The 23,951-nt window shown below is 50.0% G+C and overlaps 1 protein-coding gene across 4 annotated transcripts in view; it reads left to right on the top strand.

Annotated features, from left to right (window-relative positions):
• The window catches only part of NFATC2 (nuclear factor of activated T cells 2), a 160,489-nt gene that overhangs the window by 29,340 nt on the left and 107,198 nt on the right, over positions 1-23,951 (top strand). For 2 of the 4 annotated variants that reach the window (XM_061437973.1, XM_061437974.1), the window contains exons 2-3: positions 8,151-8,648; positions 12,767-12,938. In XM_061437973.1, coding sequence (XP_061293957.1) covers positions 8,164-8,648; positions 12,767-12,938 — 657 coding nt within the window. In that variant the 5' untranslated portion in view covers positions 8,151-8,163. Of the gene's footprint in view, positions 1-7,639; positions 8,649-12,766; positions 12,939-23,951 lie in introns of all 4 variants that reach the window. The other 2 variants (XM_061437972.1, XM_061437971.1) reach the window with 1 other exon arrangement.

Below are 23,951 nucleotides of genomic sequence, written 5' to 3'. Positions count from 1 at the left end.
AAATTCCACCAGCTTGTCCTCGGCGGAGAGAAGATGTTCTCTCGTTGTTCCTTTTTTCAAAAGCAATCTGTTGGCCGGTGGGTTGGCGCTGGCGGCGATCTCAGACTTGGCCGTGTGTCCTTGAGGGTGAGCAACAGGAGGGCAGGAGGTGGCAGAGAGCTCCATGTGGCCTGAGTGAGGTTTTTAAATAATCGTTGACTCAATCCTGGGGCAAACGGAGGGATTATGAGTATTCCAGAAGAAAGGAATCTGTGTCGTCCGTTGTCTAGGGCAGCCTACCTCCTCATGGGGCTCCGGAGCAGTTCCTGTCCTGGGGACACCTCAGTTTTCTGTGTTGGGGTGAAGGCGTCACGATCCAGGAAATATTCCCTTTTGTGAGTTACGGGGCTGGAGGAGCTGGGCTGCCTGAGACCGAATCCGGTTTTGCCACTTAGCAGCTGTGTGATCTTGGGCAAATTAATCACCCTCTCTGAGCCTCACTTTCCCCTTTTAGAAAATGAGGACCCTATCATCTGCTTCGAAGGGTTCTTGTAAGACAAATGATGCTGCTACTGCTGCTGCTAAGTCGCTTCAGTCGTGTCTGACTCTGTGCGACCCCATGGACTGCAGCCTACCAGGCTCCTCCATCCACGCGATTTTCCGGGCAACAGTACTGGAGTGGGGTGCCATTGCCTTCTCCCAAGACAAATGCTAGTGAATGTTAAATACATACAGAGCGCTTCTTGGTGTGGAGTAAAAGGTGGAGACGTGTCACACTCACTTTTGTTGTTGCGGTTACCTTTGTTCTTCAGTCGCTCAGTTACGTCCGACTCTTTGCAGCCCCATGGACTGTAGCACACCAGGCCTCCCTGTCCTTCACCATCTCCTGGAACTTGCTCAGACTCATGTCCATTGAACTTTAGTGAGAGTTAGTTGATCAGCTCCCAGGTAGCCCAGAAGAAGGACAAAGCATGGAACGAAATGAGTGTCGGAGGCATTCTTTACCTACTCCACATATTTTCTGAAGGCTAGCAGAAAAAGAGAATCCAAAGTGCTGACCGATCCATTTTATTTTTATAAAGGTTTCTTCCCTTTTTCTTTTTTAAAAGAAGTCCCTGGTGGTGGGGTGGGGGGGCCGGTGTGTGTCACACTTTAAGTTGTAAAATAAGGGAATGAAAACAGAAAGTGTTAGTCACTCAGTCCTGTCTGACTCTTTGTGACCCCAGGGACTGTAGCCCATGCTCTGTCCATGGAATTCGCCAGGATACAGGAGTGGGTGGCAATTCCCTTCTCCAGAGGATCTTCCTGACCCAGGGATCAAACCAGATCTCCTGCATTGCGGGCAGATTCTTTACCATCTGAGTCACCAGGGAAGCCAAATGAAAGCAGAGAGGGTAGAATTTTCAACTTAAATGATAATTCTTTCCATAATAATGATACTAACATCCCAAAAGGCCTTATTTATCGAGTGTTTATTTTGTGTGTTTTGGATTTCGTGTGCGTGAGATGAAGTGTCAGGTGGGTATTGTCACCAACCTCCGCCCCGTATCATGCATGAGGACTCAGAGGACCCCAGGTCACACAGCCGGGGTGCAAGGCTGTGGAACGGGGGCCTCAAACACCGTGTATGGACCGAGACCCGGATCTCCATGCAGACGCCCTGCTGCGGTGGGGCTAGAGTGGCCGCCGCGGCCTTCTTGTCTTCCGGTTCCAGAGAGTGGCCAGAAGTCTCCCCAAACGTTCTTAGGGCCTGGATGTGGGGTGAGCCCCTGAGAGCCTGATGGGATAGGGAGGGCGGTGGTGATGTGGCCTCTCAGATGTCTGTTGCAGAAGCGGTTTACCTTCCAGGGCTCACAGGGAGCCGACGTCTCATTTCTGAGTCAGTTCAGGTGTGACTCATGGGCTGATGTTCCCAGCAGTGTTTGGGGCCTTGGCCATGTGCAGGCCCCGGGGGGAGGCCCCGGAGCAGTCGGGCCTGGAGCAGGGGTTCCCAGCTGGAGGCAATTCTGCCTGGCAGGAGAAGTTTGGCAAGCCTGGGATGCTTCTGCTTGTTCAAACTGAGCAAGGACTGGGGATGCTACGGACGTCTGGTGAGCGGAGGCCAGTGTGCTGCTAAACATCCCAGAGCCTCCACAGCAAGGAATTTTCTAGCCCCAAATGTCAATATTCTAGCCTGGAGAAGTCCAGGGATTGTATAGTCCATGGGGTTGCAAAGAGTCGGACACGACTGAGCGACTTTCACTTCACTTAAATGTAAGTAGTCCTGAGGTTGAGAATCCCTAGTCTCAGGTCTGCTGGGTTCAAGTTGCATGACCTCAGGCAAGTTAATTCACCTGTTTGAACCTCAGTTATCTTATCTGTAAAAGGGGAGTAAACAGTGCCCATCTCATAGGTTGTGGGAATTAAGGAATGGACTACTTGTAATGTACTTATATCAGAGCCTGCCATATAAATTCTCAATAAATTAGCTGCTGCTGCTGCTGTTCTTATTACTGTTATTATCATTGACCTTAACCTGTCTTCAGAAAGCTCACAGTCTAGTAGGGAGACAGAGAAGTGAATCTGAACTTGATAGACTTCCCTACATGACTCTGTTCTGGCAACACTGCAGAGTCTAATGTCTGAGCCAGCCTAGGGAAAATCAGGGAGGGCTTTCAGGAGGAGATGGCCCAAGTGAAATCTTAATGAACAAATAGTGGCTTCCTAGGAGAAGTGAGGACAGGAGGTATGGAAGGGTGTTCTGAGCTATGGGAATAGCACATGCAAAGGCATGGAGGCACAGAGGACCTAGAGCAACAACCTCTGAATCCCCCATCTCTGCCCCATCCTCTGTCTCTTTCTGAACACTGATGTGTGGAGTGTGGGCCAGGTGCCTCCCACGGCACGTGGGGTGGTTTTATGCTCTCCATGGGCACATTACCTAAGAGGGCCATCCTCTTGGCAAAGCTGCTTCCCTCTAATCTCCTTAGAAGGAGTGAGGTGTCAGTGTATCTTTAACGCCTTTCTTTCCTGACGTTTGCCATTTCCTCCTCCCACTTCCAGCTTTGGAAAAAATGTAGACTTTCTGGGGTCGTGGTAATGTCCTACATCTTGATTATGGTGATGGCTACCAGTGCATGGAACATTGGGCAAAACTCATTGAACTCTACACTCAAAATCCGTATGTAGAAATGATGCCTTACTTACAAAAAATGAGCATCCAGGAGGAAAAAACAGTGGGCCTGAGGCTGGGAGCCTTGGGCTAGCAACAGTGTCTCGCTTGAATTTAGTAACTTTTATTTGGATTGTATTTTTACCCTCCCTTCTATTTATGGAGGTGACACTGATTTTCCATTTGTGGCAGCAGTGTAAAGTTTCCTTAAAAAAAAAGTCATATGCGAATTAATTTAAATAGAAATATTAAGTAAATAATATTCACTGGTGGTACATGAATATAGCAGAGATCATGCAAGTGGTAAGAAAAGCAAGCTCTTTGGAAACCCTTCTGAGAGAATCGGGTGCTTCTGACATGAAACAAACTTGGCCCAGGGCTGCGTGGGCACGGCGCGGGCTGCAAGGGAGCTGTCTGCAAGGGTGGCAGCTGTTTACAGAGACACAGTGAAGAGCCCTAGCTACTTAAAGAAATAGCTGAACGATGAGCCTTTTGTCTGTGAGAATTACTGTCAAATGCCCAGGAAACTGAGAATTAAATAATTATAAATTACCCCCATATTCCTTGCTTGTGCGTAAACTTTCAAAATCCTGGGGAGAGAAAAGAGACACTCTGCTGCTTGGATTAATTAAAACCAATGTAAATGCTTTAAGTGCTTTTGCTCAGCAGACACTGGCCTTTCTGTTTTTCATTGCTGCCCAAGAGTGTGAGGGATGTGTGTTTTTAAGTTTTCTGTGACTTTCACATCAGCCCGAGGAGGGTGTTTCTGCTAAGAGGTAGCTCGGTTTTTCTGATAAGGCTGGAATTTTTGCTAAGAGGCTTTCTGTGTTTTCTTTTGCAGACTGTTGTCAAACATGGATTTGACCTGGATCTCCTCCTAGATTAAAAATCTATGCTCTCTTACCCCTCAGGAAGGGTGTGTGTGTGTGTGTGTGTGTGTGTGTGTGTGTGTGTTTGCAGGCCCAAATGCAAGTTGATAATGAAGTGCAGCTTTACGAGAACCTTAGACCCTACAGACTCGAGCTAGAAAAAATGAAAAGATTTCAGAGCCAGAAGCAGCCAAGGAGACAGACTGGGTTTAATATTGTCCTGTTCCAAACGAGGAGGTCGAGACCTAGAGATGGTGGGGTACTTTTCCAAGGTCACATGGCTAGTCAATGGCAGACAAGGACTGGAACTCAGGCCCCTGCTTTCCAAACCAGGTGTCAGTACTCGAGACCATCTCATGTCACCCTGCTCCCCTTGGAACGAAATAAAATAAAAACATGTCTTTTGAAAATTGTATTTCTACTCTCAACATAATACAGAAATCGGACTCTCCTTTCTGCCTCTGCTCCTCGTTATTAATACTTAGTTCTTCTCCTTGGAGGAGGTCCCTGTTACCTGAGACTTGCAGAGAAAACCCTACGCACCCATCAGCATTGTGTGTGTGTGTGTGTGTGTGTGTGTGTGTATGTGTGTGTGTACACACTCCCCCTCTGTTTCTGTCTTATGCATACTGTGTGCATCTTTAACACTGCTGCTGCTGCTAAGTCACTTCAGTCGTGTCCGACTCTGTGCGACCCCACAGACGGCAGCCCTCCAGGCTCCCCCTTCCCTGGGATTCTCCAGGCAAGAACACTGGAGTGGGTTGCCATTTCCTTCTCCAATGCATGAAAGTGAAAAGTGAAAGTGAAGTCGCTGAGTCGTGTCTGACCCCCAGCAACCCCATGGACTGCAGCCCACCAGGCTCCTCCGTCCATGGGATCTTCCAGGCAAGAGCACTGGAGTGGGGTGCCATAACACTATCTGGTGGTTATTATATATCAATGCAAAAGGAACCTTTTCCACCCTTTTATAGCTGCATTATATCTCTCTGTATGAATGACAGAATTTAACCCATCCCCAGCCAATGGATAGAAGGTTACTTCCAGTTTGGGGGGATTAAGAACAGGGCTGGACTAATTAAACTTATAAACACATCACATTGCACACAGGAGTGTACCTGCAGGAGAGATTTCTGAAAGTGCCATTGCGTGGTTTCAAGTGTGCATGTTTGGAGTTTTGATACTACCAAATCACCCCCTCTTGAGGTTCTGTCTGTCTACCTTTTGGTTTGGATGTTAGCATCTTTGAGTAGCAGTTTAAATATTTCGTGCTTTATTCAGCAGACTGACAGTATTTTTGGAGGGCCTGCTTTGTGGGCGATCCTGTCCAGGCGTTAGGGGTCCAGTGGGGGCTGGGAGCTGGGGAGAGGCTGAAAATATAAACAAGTAACTGGAGAATTACTGAATTAGAATTGTGAGGAGTGCAGTGGAGCAGAGCAGGGACATGTGCGTGGGGTCTGATCTCGTCAAGAAGGTCAGAAAGACTTCCGGGGGTGTGTGACACTTTAGCAAAACTCCACTGAAGGAGCGGCCTTAGTTACCGAGAGAAAGAGGGCTGGATGGAGTTGGGCAAGGAGCTGTTGAGCCAAGGGAACAGCAAGTGCAAAGGTCCTGAGGCAGGAAAGAGCTTGGCACTTTTTGAGAAGAACAGCCAGCGTGGCCAGAGTCCAGAGAGGAGAGGCTGGAGAGGCAGGCAGAGGCTCTGCCTGGCCGGCCTAGTTGAGGTTATCCTTACCCCGGGAGCTATGGAAAGTCATTTCTGGGCTCCCACCTGAGGAGGGGCACCACCCGAACCCTGTAAGATGAGCTCAGCTAAACCAGATAGCACTTCCTCCAGGGTGGCCAGCCCAAAAGGGGCACAGAGGAGGAGGGGCATCCCCGTTACAGCCACCAATCCTGCTGTTACAGAGCAAAAGCCAGCCACAGGCTCTGCGTGAACAAAGGGGCGGCTTTGTTCCAATAAAGCTTTATGGACACACACAACCAGCTTCCGTCCATGGACTGGAGTTCGCCTGCCCCTTAGCAGGATGCGATTCTCTAAACAGATATCTGATGTGACATGAGCTGCTAACGGGTTAGTGGAGAAAAGGTGGCTGGGAAACGGGGTTGGGAATGATCTTTTTGATGGGCCGGTCACAGGAGCTGCGGACTGAGCAGGCGGGTGAAGGGCAGCAGCCAGGTGGAGGCTGGGGAGAGTTCAGGGAGAGGGAACTCCACAGCAGGAGCTGCTTGAAGAATGGAGGACAAAGTCAGCAGGGCTGGTGCTGGGTGAGCCTGGGGAGAGTGGGGAGAGGTGGGTGGGGAGACAGGCTGGGGCCAGCCCGTGCTGAGGGCTGGCCTGGGGACATCTCGGGGACAGCCTTTAAGCTGGATTTCACTTTACAGTGGACATTTCAATAGACGGCTGCTTGGAGAGCGGACCAGAGGGGGCGAGTGTAGAAATGGGGAGACCAGGGAGGGAGCAACTGGCTCAGTGGGAGAGGGTGGTGGGAGGGGGCGGCACGATAGTTAATTTGTTTCTCTTTTAATAGAGGAGTCAGACTTAGCTGATGGATTGGACTTAAGGGCATGAGAGAAGAGTAGAGGCTGCCCTGAGCAGCAAGAGAGGGTGTGTGTGTGTGGTGGTGGTGGTGGGGGGTCTCCGTTGACTCTGGGAGCTTGAAGGAGGGGCAGGATGGGGTGGTGGAACAAACAGTAGTTCCCTCGCTAATTTACCCTCCAGCCGTGGCTTCTTTCGAGATGGCAGCAGAAACCTGAGTTAGGCAGCCACCATTAAAGAAAAAATCGGATCACTTTGTATCCACTGATTTTACTAGTTTGGGAGCTCTGTAGTTATGGCTGTCTTTTGGGGGCCGAATAGCTAGCTCATCTGTGGAATTTCCAGTCCTGTTCGTTCTGTATTTGGGTGACTCGCTTCCCCTCCCTGGACCTCAGTTTCCTCATCTGTAAAATGGCATGAGATGAGACACGGCTCGTGAGTCTGGGCTGGAAATGAAGCCGCTTTTTACACGTGGGCACAAACATCTAGGATTTGAGCCTGGAGAGGGCTCCACGGCCTCCAGAGCTGGTGTGGCCACCCCCTTGCATTCCTGTCACTGTATCACAAGGGTAGGATGATCAGATGGCCTCGGTCGGTGTTTTTCGAACTGTGGGTCAGGACCCACCGATGGGACAGGAAATCTGTTTAATGAGTTATGACCAGCATTTAAACAAAGTAACCCCAGACAGGAGGATAGATAAGAGTGTATGGGGTAAGTATTGTTTGGGGAAGCTTTTGTTTAGTTGCCAGTGAGTATGATGGTGTGAACCGAATTGTGAAATAAAAGGGCACCTCCTCTAAGGGACAGAAGTTTGGAAGCCTTCGGGCGGCCAGCCTTCCAGGTCTCTGGCTGAGGCTGCATGGCTCGGGCCAGCTGTGCTCCTGTGCTAAATCCTCCCCGCTTTGGTCTCTGTTCAGGGAATCTGGGATCAAGTCACCTCAATTTCCTTCTGTGAGAGAAGGAGGTTCTAGCTTTGGGGTTTGGCGCAGTGGGGGTTAAAAAAAAAGAAAACAGGAGGCAAAACCCAACCTGTGATTGTTGTGCATCAGGACTTGTGTTTTAGAGGCTTAAAAAGACCCCTCCTTCCCTCCTTCTCTTTCCAGAAGAACCGAGTGCACATAAGGTGGCCAGCCCACCCTCCGGACTCTACCCCGATGATGTCCTGGACTATGGCCTCAAGCCATACAGCCCCCTGGCCAGTCTCTCTGGCGAGCCCCCCGGCCGGCTGCGAGAGCCGGATAGGGTGGGGCCCCAGAACTTTCTGAGCCCGGCCAAGCCACCGGGGGCTTCGGGCCTGAGCCCTCGGATCGAGATCACTCCATCCCACGAACTGATACAGGCAGGGGGGCCCTTCCGCGTGAGAGACACTGGCCTCCTGGGCGAGCAGCCGCCCCCGCCGGGGGTGGCGGCCAGCCCGAGGTTCACGCTGCCCGTGCCCGGCTTCGAGGGGTACCGCGAGCCGCTTTGCTTGAGCCCCGCTAGCAGCGGCTCCTCTGCCAGCTTCATTTCCGACACCTTCTCCCCCTACACCTCGCCCTGCGTCTCGCCCAACAACGGCGGGCCCGACGACCTGTGTCCCCAGTTTCAAAACATCCCTGCTCATTATTCCCCCAGAACCTCGCCAATAATGTCACCTCGAACCGGCCTCGCTGAGGACAGCTGCCTGGGCCGCCACTCGCCCGTGCCCCGTCCGGCCTCCCGCTCCTCGTCGCCTGGTACCAAGCGGCGGCATTCGTGCGCCGGGGCCTCGGTTGCCCCGCTGCCCGCAGCCTCACCCCAGCGCTCGCGGAGCCCCTCGCCGCAGCCCCGGGACGACGGCGCCCCCGCCGGGTACCCCCCCTCGGCCGGCCCTGCCGCCCTCATGGATGCCTTGAACAGCCTCGCCGGCGACTCGCCCTGTGGGATCCCCCCCAAGATGTGGAAGACCAGCCCCGACCCGTCGCCAGTGTCCGCTGCCCCGCCCAAGGCCGGCCTGCCCCGCCACCTCTACCCGGCCGTGGAGTTCCTGGGCCCCTGCGAGCAGGAGGAGAGGCGGAACTCGGCCCCCGAATCCATCTTGCTGGTGCCACCCACCTGGCCCAAGCAGCTGGTGCCGGCCATTCCTATCTGCAGGTGAGTCCAGCTTTGGAAGGGATTTACTCCGCGGTCTGGTTTTAAGAGGAGGTTTTCTGGTGATGAGCATGGGACTGGGGGTGGGCTGGGCTGATTTTCAATCCTAGCTCTCTCTCTGTTCTTGGCTGCCAGATCTCGAAATTCTCTGGGGAAAAGAATCTCTGAGTGGCAGTGTTCCCGTCTCTAAAGTGGGTGTAAGTGTACCTGACTTCCTGGATGGTCCCAGGGTGCCTGTGACTGCTCCTAAGGCACCTGGCGTGTTCATTCATTCACTTATTTAACAAGTGTTTATCAAACACCCGCTGTGTGCCAGGCACTAGTAACAGGTGTTGGGGAGAAAAGGGTGAACAAAATGGAAAGAGATTCTGCCTTCGTGGAGCTGACATGCTAGTAAGCACAAAGGTAGCCTCAACACGTGGAATTTACTATCTTTCTATAAGAAGAACTGAAGTTGGTAGGCATCTACTGTGTGTTTCGATATCGCAGTCAGTGATATAGAGGCCCTCTGAAAATGTGGGAGCCAGAATCTTCAAGGAGCTTCAAATCTTGGCAAACTGCAGTGTGCAGACTTGGGGTCTCCCAGTCTGGACCTGAGTCCTGGCTCTGCCCCTCACAGGCTGTGTGATCCTGGGCATGAGTGTCGCTGCCATCCTGCTATGCCCAGGTCAGGCATCACTAGTCATGCAGGGTTCTCTGTCCTTGAGCACCTTTTCGATGCTATGCCCAAGGCGGACATTGCTAATCAATCAGAATCTTCGTTCTCATTGAGCACCTCTCTGGGCCTGGCTTCATTACCTGTGAGGTGAGGATAACAACAGAACGGACCTCATTTATTCTTGTTGAGGATTAGGTGAGAGAATACATATCAAACTCAGCATAGAACCTACAGAAGTAGGAGCTCGTGAAAGAGACAGCTGTTACTGTTATCAGGGGAATCTTATCACTGCAGAGGAAGCACTTCGTTGCTTCCTTGTTGATGAGCTGGCTGCTAGGAGACTGAGCTCCCAATAGCTGTTAGAGTGACGATGCTGGCGATGGTAGTCACCAGCATGCCAGGATGCTTGCTGTGTGCCAGGCACGCTTCTAGCATGCTCTCTCTCTGGATTATGTCAGGTAATTCTCCCCCAAACCTGGTTTGCTTATATATTTGTCTTCATTTCAGTGATAAGGAAAATGAGGTGCACAGCAATTGGGAGCAGATGCTGTTTTATCAGGTCAAGAATCGAAGCCTTATGCTGTTACCATTACTCCAGTGGTTTTTAAAGTGTCATTTGCTTTTAGCAAATGCAAGTCTTTTTTTTTTTTTTCAAATGTTAACTGTCAAAATCCCCCTACTCCCCTGTACCCCAGACCAAAGTGGACTGAACGGAGCTTCTGGTCTGACGTGTCCTCCAGGGCAGGTTCTGAGAACACCATGCCATCGTAGGTCAGTCAGTGTCCCGTGAGAAAAGGAGTTTCTGGGTTTCATAGGGTTCAATGACTACCTCTGTGTAGGGGCTACTCCTAGCTGTGGGCAGAATGTGCGGTCATTTCAAAGGCCATCTGGCCACAGAGCTCTGAGGCTCAAGTTTCCTGGAGCCAATCAAGAACAACAGCTGGTGCAGGTTGAGAAACCGGGGCTCAGAGGGGTGAAGCAACACTCCTGTCAGTACCCAGCTAGATCATGACCAAGTTGGAAACCAGAATTTGAGATTCCTGACCCCTTGTTCTTCCTAATCAACTCCTGGATTGATCTCCAAAACATGATTTGTGTCATGATTGGGAGTGAGGAGGAACATTAATGTAAGACATGATTGTGAGGCATTTATCTGAGACTTGATTGTATATGAAACCCTTTCCTCTCTATTACGTGGCTTGATCTGAGAGGTTCTGATGGGTTAGAGTCCTTCCGCCCCTACCAAGTGCCCAATCTGTGCCAGCCCATGAGACATTTCCAAGAGTTTTCTATTAGATTGAGAGGATGGGTCATTCAAAGAAGTCTGATGATGATATTTATCTCAGGGAGTGTGGATAACTCTACAGGGGCTGAAGTTCATGTGCAGAATGTCAGATTCACTCCAGTGGTCTGAGTCTTAAGATTGTATTCCAGTTGTTCTAGAAGCAAACAAAGTTAGAAGTTGGTACTTAGGGATATTGAATTGAATCTTCTACTCACTATATTTTTTGATTAATACAGGGGTGGAGTGATTTTTCAATAAGCCTTAATTTGCTAACTTTAAACAATTTTAAATTGAGAGTGTGAGACTAAGAATATATAACACAGAGGGCACCTTGGTTGTAGGCAGAGCTTGAAGGCATCTTGGAACTGTAGCCAAGGTAGAAATAAAGGCACTTTGGACACCTTGAGATTTCAGGGTTAGAGGAACTTCACGGGGCAATGTCATTATAAAGAGTGGCTAGAGATGTGCTTGCATAGTGAGGATGTGAGGATGAGTTGAGTGGTATGTTCAGGTTAAGCTGCAGCCCTGATGGAGTGTGTGAGGTTTCCCCCTCTCCCCTTGGAATTGCTCTAAGAGAGAAGGAACAGAATTGGCCTCATTGCAAATGCTTAATTAAGTCCAGTAGCTTCTGGCAGTTCTGGACTTAGCAGGAAAGACCATCCTGATTAGATTAATGTTTCCTCCTACATGTGAAAAATCAGGACACAGTGACCCAAATTCATGCATTTGCAGCTTCAAAGCTACTTTGAACACGCGAGGGTTCCGTGAAATAAAACTGCTTGTTCAGTCTTTCATTTATCCTTCCATTTGTTCATCCACCCACCCACTGAATATTCGTGGAAGACCAGGCATTGCTCTAGACTCACTCCATGAATTAAATATTTCCTTGGACCTATTTTAAATAAATTAGTAAGATAAGACATAAGGAAGAGGTGTGGAAGAAACAAGAGGCTTAAATTGGAGCTCTGACTGTGTCTTCCTCTGTGATCTTGGGAAAATGTTTTTAGATTCTCTGGGACTCTGAGTGCATGCTCTAGATATAGACTGTCAAGCCTTCAGTTATCTCTTCAATGACATAATTCCAAGCTCACATCAAGTACTTGTTGTGTGTGCTGGATGGGGTTGAGATTTTATAGTAAAATTAAACTTAATGGCTTGACCTCAAAGATTTTACAACTTTCGATATCATTAATAATATAGTCAGGTTGTCTGACACTACCAATACCATTAATACAGATTGTCAACAGGAAGTAACATTTATTTGAAATATACATTACATGAAAAATAATTATAGCTGATATTTACTGAGCATTTATTGGACTTAAGCTCTTTCTGTGATCTCAGTGTCTCCACTTCATAGTTGAGGAAGCTAAGGCCTAGGGAGATGGAGGTATTTGCTCAAAGTCACACAGGTATTTGGAGATGGAGCTGGGACTGGAGCTTGGGTGTGTAACTCCAGTCATGCTCTTGACCTTCATTCCTATTTAACTGTAGGGAATCTCAGTGGTTTGGCTCATCCATGCCAAAGCCGGACACCTCCCTGTGGTTAGATGTTCTATACTTGACCCGAGAAGTAATGACTATGACTGGGAAAGGCCTCTTCCTAAATTTATTTTTAATTGAGATAATCAGACATAGAAATAAGAGCTGGGAAAACACTTCAGATGCCATCTAGTCCATTTGTGGTTATAGGAGACTGAGAGTAAGAGTTGAAGTTGCTTACTTAAAGTCACATGGCAGGTTAGTGACCCCATGGGACCCCTGATTTCTGTGACAGTTCCTTGTCCCACACTTACTCCTTTGGGGGAAAAAAAAAAACAAACCATCCTGTAAGGACTATCCTTTAGAGGTGGGAGGTGATATTTTTCAAAATTCCCCGAGGAAAAGAAGATGCAGCAGTTAGAAACGTGCTAGAACTAACATGTCGTGAAATGAGCTTCAGAAATTGCGATGTCAGTCATTCCGTCTTCATCAAGATGGAAGAGAAAACAGAGGAGGAGAAAGATCACCTCGTGAAGAGCCCCGCCGATCATGTCTCAGGAACGTGTGCCTCCCAGCAGCCTGCACCTTACCGGGTGCGGGTGGATGGTTTTCAGGGAAGGGGCCGTTTACGTTTATTGAACGGGGCACCGGGGGTCTCACTGCGCACGTGACCGCTCTGTCTGCTCTTCCTTCCAGCATCCCAGTGACCGCCTCCCTCCCTCCGCTCGAGTGGCCTCTCTCCCACCAGTCTGGCGCCTACGAGCTGCGGATCGAGGTGCAGCCCAAGCCACACCACCGAGCGCACTACGAGACGGAGGGCAGCCGCGGGGCTGTCAAGGCCCCGACGGGCGGCCACCCTGTTGTTCAGGTATGGACTCGCGTTCCCTTCCTCCCGTGTCCTCGTGGGCCCCTGGGCCGCTCACTGCTGCGGAGCTTCTGTTTGGTGCTTATTAGACTGCGGTGCGTGTCTCAGCTTCCTATTCCTCGAAGGGATGGGAAGTCTCGGATTGAGTGTCGGACGCTAAAAAAGCCACTCAGAAGCCAGGAAAAAAGTCTTCCTGAGCTGGATAAGGATCGAAGTGATATTCATGCTCTGTCTTCTTCCTTCTCTTTCTGATTGACAAACTACTGTAGCTTTAGTGGAGGTGTTTGGATTGAAGGTTTCTGAAGCCATCATTTTGTGTTTAAATTTTAGGTGAGAGTCCATTAAGGAAAATCAGCATACTGAAAAGTGGGAAAAAGTTAAAACTATACACAGTCCAACTACCTAGAATATATATATATATATATATGTTTAGCCTTTTGATGTTTCCTGTTGCTTGTTTTCTATTCCCAGACATGGCAGTGTCTATCACTGTATATTTATATACTTGATGTTACAGTAACTTGTACTTTGGTTTTTTTTTTTTTCTCTTTACATTATACCCAGAGCATTTCCTACTGTTTTTTTCCTTAATCATTATCTTTTATGTCTGTGGCTTTTGATTTAACCTCAGATATTTTTTTCAAAATAAGTAGAGAATTTTTTTTTTTTTCCCTCCAAAATGATCAGAGTATTCTTAATTGTATAGTCTGGTTAACCAGGAACTGATGACTGGTGCTTACCTGCTAACTCAATTAACCAGCCCTTTAATATATTTAAATTAATTTAACTTTTTTTTTAATTTGCCTTAAAGTGAAGGCAAAGTATTTAAAAGTATAAAGTGAGGGCAAAGTATAAAGTGAAGGCAAAATACTTATCAAAATATTCTATGATAAGAATCTGATGGTGCATCAGAACCTCTGAGAGTAGTTGTTAAAAATGCAGATTCTTGAGCATCTGCTGAAGCTGTGTGACATGAGCACAATTCAGACGAAAACCAAACATACAGACCTTAAGCCCTAAAATGTCCACAGATCGCTTTGAGTGCGTGTACCTGGTTAAGGACTTTAGTGATACTAGTCGGAACTTCTAAACCCTGGTAATTGTTTTTTCTAAATCTAACATCACAAGTTTGGGTGGATTTGTTTCTATTCATTGCTTTTCGTTTACCGCACGGCACGTTTTCCTCTTTCTTTGCACGTTTAGTAATTGCTGGCTGTGTGCTGATACTGGGACGGGGATGTGCGCTGGGCATTGTAGAGACTCTTGGTTTTATTGTCTTCCTCTTAAGGTAGTTCAGTTTCTGACTAGTCACTTTGAACTTTCATGGGTTTGATTTTACTCTTTGTTACGGGGGACCTGTGCAAAGCCCGAGGTGTTCCCTGTACCCTTCAACTTCATAGGGTTAGCCAGTAAAGTCCTTCTTTTGTGGATCTAATTGAGGCTTGGTTTTAAATTTTTACTTAAAATTTTTGTTTATTTATCTATTTTTGGCTACACTGGGCCTTCGTTGCCGCGTGCGGGCTTTTTTCTCCAGTTGCAGAGAGCGGAGGCTACTCTCGAGTTGCAGTGCTCGGGTGTCTCGTTGCTTCTCTTGTGGCGGAGCGTGGGTTCCCTGGCGTGTGGGTTGCATTAGGTGAGGCGTGAGGGCCCAGGAGTTGGGGCTCCAGGGTTCTCCAGTGTGGGCTCAGCAGCTGTGGGATGGGCTAACTGCCCCAAGGCATGCGGGGTCTGCCCAGACCAGGGGTGGAGCCTGTGTCTTCTTCGTTGAAAGGCAGATTCTCCACCTCTGGACGGCCAGGGTGTCGCAGACTTGGTTTTAGACTGTGTAAGGGTGGGTCCAAAGTAGGCTTTACTCCAAGGCACGACCTCATTCTTAAGGCCTGGTCTTTTCGGATGCCTTTTGGGGAGGTCACTCCTCTCTGATGGGCTAGAACTCTGATATTCCAGCTCCGCTGAACCTCCAGCTTCTCTGTTTCCCTTTTTACCCTATAGCTGCCTCTTTCTGATAAACCCTGCACATTGCCCCTGTGATTACTCAGCCCAGCCCTTGGTCACGGACTTGGGGAACCCCCCTAGCCCCTTCCCCATCTCTGATGCTTTACTCACAGAATCTAGCTGCTTCCACAGCCTGGGACTCGGAACCCTGCCCCCACCCCTTGCTCAGCAGGACCTCTGTGTTCTGTTTGAACTCCACGCTCTGCATGCGGGAGGGAGAGTGTCCCCAGCGGAGGGCTGCAGGGGACATGGGTTCACCTCGCGTGTCTCCTTTCCCTCACGGAGCACAGTCGTATGCTGCCTGCTGTCTAATGCCTGAAAGCAGTTGGCTTATTTTTTCCTGGGTTGAAAAGGCACATCCGTCTTTATCCTTTCATGACCTCCGATCTCAAATATATTCAGCATTGTTTTAACTTTTTATTTTATATTGGAATGTGGCCGAGTAACAGTGTTGTGGTATTTTCAGGTGGATGGCGAAGGGGCTCAGCCTCACATATCCGTGTGCCTGTTCTCTTCTAACCAACCCCCCGCCCCGAAAGCAGTGGACTTACCAACTGTTGTCATATTTTATAGATTATGATGGTAGGGCTGGTCTCATATTATTTGCTCCATCATGCTTGAAAATTGATTTTTAGAAAAGAAAATCTTCATATCGTTATCAAGTGAGGCTTATCTACTCTAGGATGAGAACCTCCTGGCCTGGAGGTGGTGGCAGGGTATGTTGGAGTCAAAGCCTTTGGTTGTAACCGAGAGAGAAACTCATTGAAAGGCAGTGAGCAAAGGGGGAGTGTATGAGGAGCCTACTGGAGTTACATATAATCAGGTCAGGAGATTCAGCTCAAGAAGAACTTGGGCTGGTAGTCACGAGTCCAAGATTTATTTCTCTGCTCAGTCAATCCAGTCAACAGGTAGACACGTCCTGCAGGAATCTGCTGAGCACCTGCCCTTTGCCATCTGCTTAATGCTGAGGTTCAGTAAAGACTGAGAGAGAAGCTATGGTCTTCTTCTCTATGGAGCTCACAATCTGGGGGTATAAAGTTGCTAACTTAAATAATCATACAAACAATAACATTGCAAACTGTGGCGAGTGGCAGGAAGGAAGCGTGCACGAGGCTCTGGGCGTGTAAGATGGAGGTCAGTGTAGACAGGGGAAGGTTTCCCTGGTAAGATTTCCTTGACGACGAGACCAGGGCTGAGGATGCGTGGTGGGAACAGTAGGTGCAAATGCCCGGGGGCAGAAGGAAGCAAACTACGGCAGAGGAACTTGAGGAGCCAACGTAACTGGACTGTGAAGGGCCGGGGGAGGGCGTGGGTGGCCTGGTCAACCAGTAGGGAGGATTTGGCTTTCATCCTGGCGCAGGCAAAGCAGGGAAGAAACAAGAAGAGCTGGGGGGCTGTGCCCACGGTATCTGTCCTCGAGGGGCTGCGTGGTGTCTTTGCTCTCTGGTTATTCAGCAACCCTTTGTGGAGCACTGCTCTGTTCCAGGCATGGTTGTAGATTCTGGGATATGGTATGAACGAAACAGCCAGAAACCCTCACCCCCATGAACTCACAGTTTAGCAAGATGATGCAAATAATAGTTAACACTTAGCGAGCACTTATCTCATGTCAGACCCTTTGCAAGTGAGATCTGTATTAAGCTAAATTTATTTAATCCTCAGAAAAGCCCAAGGAAGTAGTTACAGTTAGGTCAAGGAGATGTCAAGGACCTTACTCAAGGTCATAGCTCTCAAATGGTGGACTTAGAATTTGGACTCTGGTGTCTGTCTTTGCCTGCTAGACAGCTTTTCTCATCTTCCACATCTCTCTGCAGACCAACTTTCCCTGCCTCCTCGTTCTCACCAGACAGAGAAGACCTGGTGGAAAGATGCCCGCACCTCCTGCCTGTCAGATTTTCTATGCTGTCTTAATTTTAGTCCCTCACCAGCTCGTTGGAGTCCAAATCCTGACCTTTAGGGAGATCCTAATTGGCTCTGATTAGGAAGGGTGCCACCCACTGTCCAGTTAGCTTGGCCAGATAGGTCAGACCATGTGCAGTGCAAGGCTCTGCTCACCCATTCATCAAGGGCTGGGGCCATGGAAAGTTCCAGAAAAGGAAGTAGACTGCAGATGCAGTTCTGAAGGTGTCCTCTACGCCGTGCCTGGCATTCACGCTTCTCCTTCCAGCAGCTCCCCAGGATCCATCTTTTTTCTTCTTTTTTTTGGCTGCACATGCAACACGCAGGAGCCTAAGTTCCCCGACCAGGGATCAAACTTGCGCCCCACCCCGCCTCCCACAGTGGAGCCACTGCGCCGCCAGGGAAGGCCCTCTGCCCCTCTTCTGGTTCATTACTTTGAAAACCCAGTGTATGACTTAAAAAATTTATAGCCATATCCTCAAAAGACACAAAGTGAAGCCTTTTTTTTTTTTTTTAATCATTTGAATAGGTTGGGTTTTCTTCAAAATGAAATGTGCTAACCCCTGATTTGTTTTAGCTTAGGAAGTCATTAAAAAAAAAAAAAAAAGCCCTCTTTGAAAAATGACAAGAAGAGGGGGCTTTAAGAAGACAAGGACTCTCAACCTTTAAGGAGGTGTGGAAACCTTTGTCAAAGCCTGGAGGATTGCCCTTCCAATCCCAGAAGAGCCCTGCTTCGCACCCTGCCTAGGACCTCCTGCCAGTTTCTCCCCTGATCTCTGTCTCTCTCCATCTGTGTCTATTTCTGTGCTGTGCCCTGGCTCTCTTCTCCCTCTCAGTGACTGGCTCCCACCCTTCTCTTTATTTGCCACACTATAAACCTTCACTTTTTCTGTATGCCTAGTGGTTTTATGCGCCTCTTTATATGAAAATAAAATGAGTACATGACCATTTCTTCCTCTTTCTTTAAATATAAAATTGCAAATCTTAAGCATATGCCATGTTCAGCTGTTTTTTTTTTTTCTTTTGTCTTTTCTTTCTCTTGAATGTCAGTTGGTCTGGGAAGAAAGTCTGCTCCAAACTTTAAATGCTTTTCAGATCTCATGACTCATTTGCTCGGTGAATATTTTGTCGAGGACCTTCTGTGTGCCAGGCAGTGCGCCAGGCACTGGTAAAGTACTGATGGGTGTGAGATGGATGAGGTCTGTGCCCTGGTGGAACTCGAGGGGGTGGGCAGGATGTGCCAAGCAGACCAGGATGGTTTGGTGTGACTGTTGCTGAGATGTGTGTGGGTCAGGCAGGCCAGATGAGGCCATTGGGATTATACCTGGACTCCAAGGTAGACTGACAGCTGATTGGGAGTTCATCTGCTGGATGTGAAAGTTGGGGGTGACTGCTGAGACAGAACGAGCTGTGCCAAGCAACCACTACTTGGATGATCTGCATTAGACGGAGGATCTCTCTATGGAGGTGACTTATCACCTGGGGCCTGGAGCAGGTGATTGAGCCAGCAAAGAGAGGAGTATTGCCCATCCTCTCTGTCTCTCTTGGTGTGGTGGCGGAGGGGGAGTGTTCCGTGTACAGGACACAGCACATGCAAAGGTCCTGAGGCAGGGAAGAACTTCTGAGGACCCGAAGGAAGGCCAGCATCACTTGACTAGCCTGGAGGGTGATGGTGGGCAGGACTCATAAGCCAAGATGAGGAACTAGGGTTTTATTTCAGGGCAAGGGGAAGGGAGTGGCGAGTTTTGAGCAGGGAAGGAAGGTGATTCTGATTGAACACTTTGGGATCGCTTGGGCTTCCCTCTAAGGAGTGGGTTCCTCTAAGGGAGGAAGCAGGGAGGCGAATTTGACAGGCTATGGCAGTGCCAGGTGGAAGGCCAAGGTGGTGAGGATGGGGAGGTGGCATTGGGAGGGGAGAGAATGGGTTCCATGGTGTGAGGTTCAGGACTCAGTGCTGGCTTAGCTGTGGGTGGAGGGGAAGTATCATCTGCCACTCCGGAAGACTTGGGGTGAAAGTCATTTTCTTAGGGGAAGATTACAAGTTCATTGTGGGGTGAGGGAATTAGGAAGGGCTTGCGAGGCATCCAGGCAATGATGGCAAGTCTGTGGTTGGGTGTATGAACCTGGAAGTTTCACCTGCTGCTGCTGCTAAGTCGCTTCAGTTGTGTCTGACTCTGTGCGACCCCAGAGACGGCAGCCCACCGTCCCTGGGATTCTCCAGACAAGAACACTGGAGTGGGTTGCCATTTCCTTCTCCAATGCGTGAAAATGAAAAGTGAAAGTGAAGTCACTCAGTCATGTCCGACTCTTAGCGACCCCATGGACTGCAGCCCACCAGGCTCCTCAGTCCATGGGATTTTCCAGGCAAGAGTACTGGAGTGGGTTGCCATTGCCTTCTCCAGGAAGTTTCACCTAGAAAGCTCTAAATCCCATGGAACTAGAGCCGATTTATGGTTCTTTCTGAGGAAAGAATAGGTTATGGTTCTTTCTGAGGAGTCTGGGTATCTTAGCTCTTTGACCTGACTTTGACCTGTAGGGATCAGAGAAAGGGAACCACTCAATTCACCTCGAAAGAGCCACATGCCTTTTGGTGGAACCTGGCCATCATTTCCTCGTTCTATTTCAGGGCAGGAAGCAGTGGTCCTTGGGTGGACAAAACTGGCATTCAAAGGCAGCTTTGTAAGGTTGGGCTTTAAGTGTTTCCCTGGCTCTTTAGCTGATGGGAGCTCATAATACCCCAGTTGAGAGCTGCCTGTATAATTCCATTGTCACTTAACCCTTTTCCTGCCTGCTTCCAGACCCTTTCACCTTAATCCTGCATTAGAAATTCCCCTAGAGGACACTCAGTTTTTTCGTCCATCCTTGTGTGGGGGCTTTCGATAAATGTTATTTTCACCACTCTCTGGGACGTGTCTTCAACTGAAAGAAGGATTGGAAAGCCATCCTTTTTGTTAGAAAGTAATCAAAATCCGAGGCTGTTTAAGCACACTACACACCTCCAAAGACAATACTCCTGATTCTTTCCAACAGATGTTCAGACATCTGGAAACAACATGGGCAGCTCCTTTAGGAGAAATTCCTGGCAGATGCAGAAACCTGATCTCAGCTTCGTCCTGGGTAGCAGGACCGAGCTTCGCAGGGAGAAAACCCGGAGGCCAGCCGCACCTGTCCCAGTTGCCACCTTCCCAGCCCAGAGGAGGCCAGTCAAGTCCCCGAGCTTTCCTCTCATAAAACAGATGACAGGACAGTGATTTTCATCCTGTTGGATTTGGGCTTTTGTCCTTGCTGCGACTTACTTTAAATTACATCTGAGACAGGGGAGAAAGAAGCCAGATGGGGTTTCCTCCTTACCAGGCGAAACTGGAGTCGTGACAAGGAGCCTCACTTCTCTGGCAATCGGCTGGGCGTGTTGGCTTCTGTCGACTCATAAAACCCTGTGCTCGGTGAGGCTGGCTGGGGAAACGGAAGCAGGATTTGCTGAGGCTAATTGGTCTCGATCAGGGCTGCTGCGTTTGCGTGACAGAGGTTCCATCAGACCTTCTGGGGAAGGAAGGGAGAGGAAACGACGCTCCAGCTTCAGGGGAGGGGCGTGTGCGCCGATCACCGGGGGCTCATCTTGCTCCTTCCTTGGCTCGGAGTTCATCACTACGCACCTACCAGGTGCCCGGCCCCGTTCCAGGCGCTGGGAATACAGCCGTGACCGAAACAGAGACAAATTCCTGCCCCCATGGCGTTGACTTTTCTGGCTGCAGTGAGATAAACAATACATCTAATAAATAGGAAAATTCAATAGTGTGTTGGAAGGTGATAAGTGCTGTGGGAAAACCTGCCGGGGTGGGGGAGGGGAAGTGGGCATGGTCGGATAGGCCTTCCTGCGAAGCTAGCATCTGAGCCCGCAGACCGGAAGGTGCACGTTTCTGGGGATGAGCGCTCCGGGGGGCCAGGGCCACGCTGGGTGCGGCCTGGGGACAGAGAGGAGGCCTGCGTGGGGAGGGCAGGCTGAGTCAGGACCCGCGAGTAGAGGGCGGGTCCCAGAGGATGCGCAGACTCGGGCCTTGGGCTCTGCAGACTCATGTGCCGGAAGGTGGGGGCCGGGAACAACGGGTCTCTGCGGGATCCCTCTGGCTGCATCTGAGGACTGCCTTCCGGGGGGCTGGGAGAGAAGCAGCGAGACGCGGGAGGCTCTCATGGTTTGGGCGACACAGGGACTGGCACTGAGGGATGGGAAGCCTGAGAGGTGGTCGGGTTCTCGCTGTGTTCAGGCTAATCAGATTTTTTTTTTTGAGACACGGGTCACAGGCTGGAGGCACGGTGTGGCCGCAGTCTTGGGGAAGGCTGGAGTCCCGAGGGTTGAGCAGGCCTGCCCTCGCCACTGTGATGCTCCTGTTTTCAGAGGGGGCGACCGTCTGGGGCTGGCTTGACCCGGCCTTTTCCTTTAAAGGTGAGGGTGGGCTGGGCTGGGGTGGGGATGCCGAGGCCAGCTTTAGGAGGAGCCGTCCTCACTGCCCTGCCTTTGTCTACGTACCAGTCTTTTGATTGTAACACTGGCCACTAATTAAAAAAAAGAATTTTTTTTAATAAAAGAGTACAGACCAAACCAAGTGTATCTGTGGGCCAGATGTAGCCCCCCCTGGGTGATCTTGGCTGGGGCTGGAGTGCTCATGTAGGCCTTGCGAAAGCAGGGAGACAGGGGCTGGCCTTCAAGGTGAGCCGTGGCGGGGCGGGGAACAGAGGATCCTGGGGGCGGGGCCTGCAAGGGGGCGGGGCCTGCACTGGGGGGCGGGGCCTGCACGGGTGGAGGGGCGGGGCGGCGCGGGGTTGGATGGTGCAGCGTGCTCGCCTGACTGCACGCCGGAAACACCGAGGGAAGCATGAGGTGCTCACGGGACAATGGAAATGACTATAGGTGCTCATGGGTGACCACCAGACCTCGCCCACCCCTCGCCCCCAGGGTAAGCAGAGAACGGAGGCTCTAGTATCTTGAAGGAAGAGCTGTTCCAGAAAGAGAACAGTGCTCGCAGTGCGTCTGGCAACCAGTGGGAACATAGAGAGGAAGCTTCACTTGTTCATAAACAAATCCGTGGGTCCCTGTCAAGGGCCAGGCGCGGGGATTGAACAATAGCGGCTACGTGTGCTCAGCATCTTCTGAGGACTCTCCTTCGAGTGAGCTGCTTAAATCTTTGTAGCCACGCAGTGGAGTGTGGGTGGTAGGATGACTCGTTTTACAGACAAGGGCACTGGGACACAGAGAGGGTAGACTTGGCTGATGTCACCCAGCCGGTGAGTGGTGGCTCTGACGTGGACACAAGAGGTGTACAGGCAGAACCCGCACTGAGAAGAACCATCCTCTGAATCCTGGGAGACAGCGTGGAGGTTAGGGCTGCCTGTTCGAGCCTCCCAGAACTGTGGGCTGGTTCTGCCCATAATCGTGTCTGTTTATTGAGCGCTTACTGTGTGACAGGCGCATTGCATGGAGGGGCTCAGGCAGGCATGCTGTCCCTGCTCTGTGAGCAAAGCTCGGGGGCGCTGAGTGCCTTCCCCAGGGAGCAGACGGTCACTAGTGACTCTGACCAAGCTTCCCCTGTGTGCCACCTGCAGGAGGCACTATTAACCCCATTTACAGATGAGGAAACTGAGGCTCAAGGTCACACCCCTTAGCAGAGAGGGCGATACCAATGCCTACTTCCTAGGGCTTTTGCAAAGATAAATGACTTAAAATGGGAAAACGCATAGGACGGGGCCTGGCGTGCACCAAGCGCTCCCCGTGTGTGCAGCATCCCTGATCCCTGTTGTTATTTGTCTTCCTCTGGACCATCCTGTTAGGATAAAGAAGGGAGCCTTTTTTTCCCGTGTGGAAGTCTGGTTTCATGCTGTCACCCTGGCGCTGGGGTGGACACGAACGCAATACTGATGATACGATGACACGTGTGCCCATCATTTGCTGGCAGGTGCCTTGGGTGAGGTCAGAGGACTCGCTCAGGGTTGCGTAGCTGAGGCGTGGCGGGGCTGAATTTATACTGAAGTTTATCTGTGGCGGTGCTGGGTCTTGGTTGCGGTGTGTGGGCTTTCTCCGGTTGCAGTGAGCAGGGGCCCCTGTCTACTTGTGGGGCGTGGACTTCTCACTAAGGGGCTTCTCTCGTTGCCGTGCACAGGTTCTAGGGCACGCAGGCTCAGTGGTTGTGGCACAGGCTTAGTTGCCCCGTGGCATGTGGCATCTGACTAGACCAGGGATCGAACCTGAGTCCCCTGCGCTGGCAGGTGGATTCTTAACCACTGGACCACCACGGAAGCCCTGGAGCTGAATTTAAAAGCACACCTGTAGGGCTCCTTGGCCAAACTGTTTCCCCTGTTGTGTATGGTCCTCAGGCTCACTGCTTTTGGCTGATTCTGAACATTCTGACTCAGGTTTGGAAAAGTGTGTGTGTGTGTGTGTACATATATGTAATATTTTAATATAAATGTATAAACACACATATACTGTATGTATGTGTGTGTGTTTATGTGCATCAGGTATGTGTAATGTGTGATCATATATATATGATTTTTGTTCTATTTTTCTTATCTTAGTATGTATTCAGCATTTGAAAAGTATATAAAACAGGAAGCAGACAGCCCCCTTGTCACCTGGAGAGAACGAATCTCCTTGCTTTGGTGTTTTCCCCACGCTTGCACACGTAAGCTCATGGCACCCAGCTTCTGCCCTGCCCCCTTCCTTTACTGAGTCTGTGTTTATTTTCATGATTTCCGGGGAAAATAGCTAAGGTTGGGAGCTGCTTTGCATGCCTTCCGTGTGTGAGTGGATGCCATGCTGCCATGATTTCCGGGAACACCCGAGGGCACGGAGAGGTTAAGGAAGTGGGTCAGCCTCGACCTGAGCCTAGAGGCTCCAGCTCCAAAGCCTGCCCTCTTAGGAATCGTAGATGATCCTTAGATAATTTTCCAGCTTGCTCCTAAGGGCTTCTGTTGTTGCCTAGGTATTTGGGGGAAAAAGAATCAGGAAATAAATCCCGTCTATTTGAACATCAAGACAGACTTCCCCTTGCTAGGGTGCTTAGTCTTGTGCTGCCTGTCGCCCTTCCCCGCACCTGGGTTCCTGCCCACCCTGAGTTGTTCTCATCACAC

Source organism: Bos javanicus, chromosome 13 (genome assembly GCF_032452875.1).
Source record: "Bos javanicus breed banteng chromosome 13, ARS-OSU_banteng_1.0, whole genome shotgun sequence".
Classification (NCBI taxonomy): domain Eukaryota; kingdom Metazoa; phylum Chordata; class Mammalia; order Artiodactyla; family Bovidae; genus Bos; species Bos javanicus.
This window is presented reverse-complemented; position numbering and strand designations above follow the sequence as displayed.